Source organism: Pteropus alecto, unplaced genomic scaffold (assembly GCF_000325575.1).
Source record: "Pteropus alecto unplaced genomic scaffold, ASM32557v1 scaffold45, whole genome shotgun sequence".
Classification (NCBI taxonomy): Eukaryota; Metazoa; Chordata; class Mammalia; order Chiroptera; family Pteropodidae; genus Pteropus; species Pteropus alecto.
Window position 1 is genome coordinate 18499624 of NW_006442491.1, and position 4944 is coordinate 18504567.

Below are 4944 nucleotides of genomic sequence, written 5' to 3' on the forward strand. Positions count from 1 at the left end.
GAATGCTCTCAGTAGTCATTTAAATTTGTTTTAGTTCTAATACACATTAAGTTTCTTATTCCGTGAAATGAGGTCATAATACCTATGTTCTGAGGTTGTTATAGGAAATCTAATGAGAAAATGACTCTACTCTGTAGAAGTGCTTTTATATCACTAACCACTTCAAAAATACATAGGAAATGACTTCAGTCTGTAGAAAGAGGCCTTCAATCATTCATACTATAGGCCTGAGGTTCTCAAAGTGTGGCCCCTGGACAAGAAACACTGGCATCACCTGGAACTGTGAACAATGCAATTCTCAGGCTCTCCCACAAAATCAGAAACTGGAGATGAGGCTCAAAGTCTGTGTTTTAGCAGTCCCTCCAGTTTCTGATGCACTTTAAATTTTGATAATGACTGTTACAGTCAGAGTGTGGGCCTGTGGGCTGGAAACTGTCTTCAAGAATGATACCGTTTCTGTCCATCTGTCCTTAATGGGTGTTTTGGACTAACTCTCACCTGTGCGTGGCCTACCCCGGAACCATGGGTTCTATGGAGATGTGATGACTTTCCAAACACTATTGTGTGGAGAAAGAGTGGGGAGTAGTGAGCAGACTGACACCAAAATAAGGCCCTTTGCTTTAATGAACCAGGGATCTCATGACAGGAGATAGAAGCTGGAATGCTCAAACAACAGCACCAGCAGTAGTAATCACCGACGGGGCCCGCGAGTTCGTATTCACTGCAGCCACGGTAGTTGACATACTCGCCATAGACGCCATAGACCCCATAGACGCCATAGTCGCCATAGTCGCCATAGACGCCATATTCTCGGTAGGCGCCACATTTTTAGTTACTGCACCTTGTGCTGTGGTTGTGGTTTTTACGTTGTCTGCACAGATAAGAGGATTCAAATCTTTGCCAGACAGAATACAGCACAGTTTTTCCTTGCTGCACATCCCAGTAGGAGGTTGTATCCGTATCTCTCCAGTTCTGCACTTGCTCCTGCAATTTCCCATTCTGTTTGCACACTTTTTCACATACCAACTACCTGCGTAAAGGAATTATTTAGATCACTTAGACCAGAGAGCTGTCACAAAAGGATAAAAATAATAATTTTTCGAACATTGATTATTCAAGTCTCTTGCCTTTGTTATACTTTCCTGATCATAAAGACCTACTCTGAGGATTAAATTAGATTTTATAAATATATACACATAAAAATTTTAGATATGTGTGAGCCTTTCTGAAACCAAAATTCTACATATAAACATACATCAGTTGTCTATTTCCCATTTTAAGTGGGAAAATATATAACACATTATTACTTATGAATATAAAACCCATAACCAATTTCAAAAAACGTAACCAAAACACACATTAACACCTAAATAGAAGTAAAAATACTATCATTTTAAAATATGAAATGCTCAACGATCATTGGTGTAATGTGTCTCACTATTACCCAAACACACATGGCTTTTGTTGATGCTTGGTGAGATTTTCAAAATGTCTTTACATGTTTCTGAGGTCCTACAAATTGTATTTGAAATGTAATATAGATTTGTCTTATATATTGTCATGTTAAATATAGATATAATTTTTTCATATATCTATATGTAGATGTATATAAAGCTATACCTATATAATATTGCGATATAAATACATTCTACAAAACTTTAGAAATAAAAAATCAAAAGCCATTCTACTAGAAATATATTCATTAAGGAGATATTCTGCAGGATGTGGCTGTATATGTGTACATATTATATAAATATATATAAAAAATGCTCTCATCACATGGTATAACACATAGAAGGCCCTGAACAGATACTGGAACTCTTTCTTATCTTGTTCTATGTTGCTTAACTTATTCTTCTATTCAACTAACTAATATATAATGTGTGCCCACTATGTCAAGAAGTCTGTAAGATGATGAGAATAAACAATAAATAGAAAGACAGGGTCTGAGAAGCTTATTTTGGGGAGAGGGTCAGAGAAAATAAACAAGGAAATGAATAAATAAGATAACTACAGGTTATGATAAGCACAACAAGTTAAAAAATAATGTGATGTAGCAGAGAGTAAGTGAACAAAGCAATCATTTTTGAGTTCTGTTACCACTACTATGATCCCTTATCAACTGTTTAATCCTCCTCTGAGGACTAAATGAAATTTTACATACATAATATTTATGTACATACATTTATATACATAAACAGGCCTCTCATTCCTAAAACCAGAATTCTGCATGGGGTCACTGAGGAATTTATCTCTCAGGAAATGACATTCAATCCTAGACATAAAGGATGAAAAGGATCCAGCTATGTGAAAATTTAGAAGAGTGTTCAGAAAAGGAATAGTATATGCAAAAGCCAAGAGCAGGGGAAGAACCTGATATTTTGGGGAACAGAAAGATTGCTTGATTTCTTTGTTTTCATGATTTTTCTTACTCTGTTGTCTCATTTTCTTCTTTTGTATCTGCAAGGGCTCTCCATAATGCTCCTTGGCCTTCTACTTTCTCTGTAGCCACACCCTCCACAATCCTTTTCCTTCTCACTATCCTAAACATCTCCATGGAGATAACATTCACATGGTTTTCTTCAGCTTTCTTCAGCTGTGATATGTAGATGAAAACCTCAGATCAAGTTTCCTTCCTTTTCCTCTGATCTTCTGTGGGCCCTGATGTTTTTGTTTATTCTTCCTTTCAAATGTCCTTTTAAGGGTGGCATTTCTAATGCCTCTAGATCTTGGGTTAGACTTAGATAATCTTACAGAATAATCTTGAATTATTTGTGTTTGTCTAGAAAGAGAACTGAGAAGTTTTCTCAGGCCATATGGTTTAGAAAGGGGACACCTGAGAATAAATGTGATGCATGTCAGCAATGTCCCAGAGGCAAAGGGAAAAATTATTTCATCTAAACTCATAGAATTTCAAGAATGCAATAGATCTGAAATATCTTCTGAGGCGACCCTCATACTGTTATTAATTTCTTCTTTTCCACCATCAATCTGAACAGTTCTGCAAATTAGAGAACAATAAATGTTATCTCTAGAGGCAGGTACAAAGTTACACAATTCTCCGTTAGGAAATTCTACCTCAAAAAAGTTTATTTCTTACTTTGCGTCATATATAAAATATGGGTTGAGTACAATATAAAAATAGAATTAAAAAAAACTAAGCATGGTGAATAAACTGTTCTCAATATGGTGAAGAACTTTCTAAGCTAATGGAAAATGCAAAGGAAATACCAATAAATCTGACAACATGAAAATGAAAATTTTGTGCCTCAAATAAATCAATAAACAATTTTAAGGGTGGTTCCATAGTGCAACGGTTAGCACGTCTGCTTTACACGCAGGAGGTCCTAGGTTCGCGCCCCAGTGGAGCCACAGACCATACCCTGGGTGCACCAGGCCCCCACACCCCTAGTGCGCCGGGGGTGCTAGGCCCCGAGGATGCCAGGCCCCAGGTGCACGCTGTAAGCATGTGGGAGACGATGCCCCGCCTTCAGAGATCCAGTTCTTAAAAAGAGAAACGGCAACAACCATAGGTCAGGGGTGGAAGTGGGGGACGGGGGGAAATAAAGAGGGAGAAAAAATTTTAGAAGTAACCAATATATTAGAAAACATTTGCAAAAAAAAGGAAAGTTTAAATGAAATAGAAAGTTTAAAAATAATAACACACTAATAATAACATTTTGCAATATATGCTAGTTTCTTTTATTACCTTTTGACCAAGCAATGAAACTTCTAAAATTTACCTATATAAACAGAGAATCTTACGATAATATATTAGTAGGTTGTACAATGTTATTGATAATAGTGACGCAGTGGAAAAAATAATCCAAATGACATACACTAAGGGACTCTCCAAGTTAATATTACAAAATAATAAATACCGATTGCAAATTGTATTTTCAAGGAAAATTTAAAGACCTGTGAAAAATTTCCTGATATAATCTTAAGTTAAAAAAGGGAAGATTATAAATTTGTACGTCCGTTAGGCACAATTTAAAAAATGTAAGCAGTGATGAAATGGTGGCCAATTTCTTTATTTTTAAAATGCTTTCAGTGTTCCTGTCTTAATTCTGTAAATATAAACTAAAGAATTAATTAAAAAGAAGGAACACTTACACAAGTAGAGCTGAAATCTGACATAGAACTTCCTAGAGTCTTGAATCTTTTCCTCTTGTTCACTCTGAATATTTTTCTTCCCTTTTTTACCTTACAGTTTTATAGATATTTAGAAATAGCTTTCTCTGTCAATCATATCCAAGAATAAAAAAATGGGAGACCTTCTCTATAAGACCAAGGAAATTGGGAGAAGCTCTGTTATAGAATTGTTCCTTCAGGAGGTAGTACCTAGTACCATACAAAGTGATTGGAACTGGCCCAGAGTAATAGGATAGAGGGAAGTTTGGGATGTCAGGATCATCTCCGTCCTTGGCTTCTCATTATCCTTTCTCACCTCCAATCATAGACACTGCTCAACTATGACAGGCTTGAGGTCACTTATAGTAGAGGTGTTTTGAAGAAGTGATGTGAACATGAGCCCCCCACCCAGTGAGAGCCATGCCCCACTCCCATGGCCAGTTTGGTAATAGGGACTCCATATGCAGGACCCTGTTGTAGGTCGGTGTTTCTCCTTCCCCAAGATTCTATTTACCTGAGACCAACTGGGCTAGGAGCAAAAATGTTGCAAGAGTGAGTAGTAGGGACTTCATGGCTCCTGAAAGACAGTAGACAGGCAGTAGGTTCTGTGGAGTCCAGAACTCTCTATTCAGTGTGACTCTGAACTCAGGTCTTTATTGTCCTCCCTGGGAGGGGTTGGGCTCAGCCAGTGGACCAGAATGATATAGGATACTGTGCCAAACATAACTTCAGTCCATTGGCTAGCAGTTCTAATTGAGGCATCACTATTCAAGAGCCCTGTTCTAGGCATGCCTTGGGGGAAAGAGAAAG

At 37.3% G+C, this 4944-nt stretch overlaps 1 protein-coding gene across 1 annotated transcript; it reads right to left on the minus strand.

Annotated features, from left to right (window-relative positions):
• Positions 1-665: 665 nt before the first annotated feature.
• Positions 666-4706, minus strand: DEFB126 (defensin beta 126). The gene is made up of 2 exons (XM_025039718.1): positions 4649-4706; positions 666-1030 (listed from the first exon to the last, which is right to left on the minus strand). Exons 1-2 carry the CDS (start codon positions 4704-4706, stop codon positions 666-668), a joined length of 423 nt encoding a protein of 140 aa, XP_024895486.1.
• Between the last annotated feature and the right edge of the window lie 238 nt (positions 4707-4944).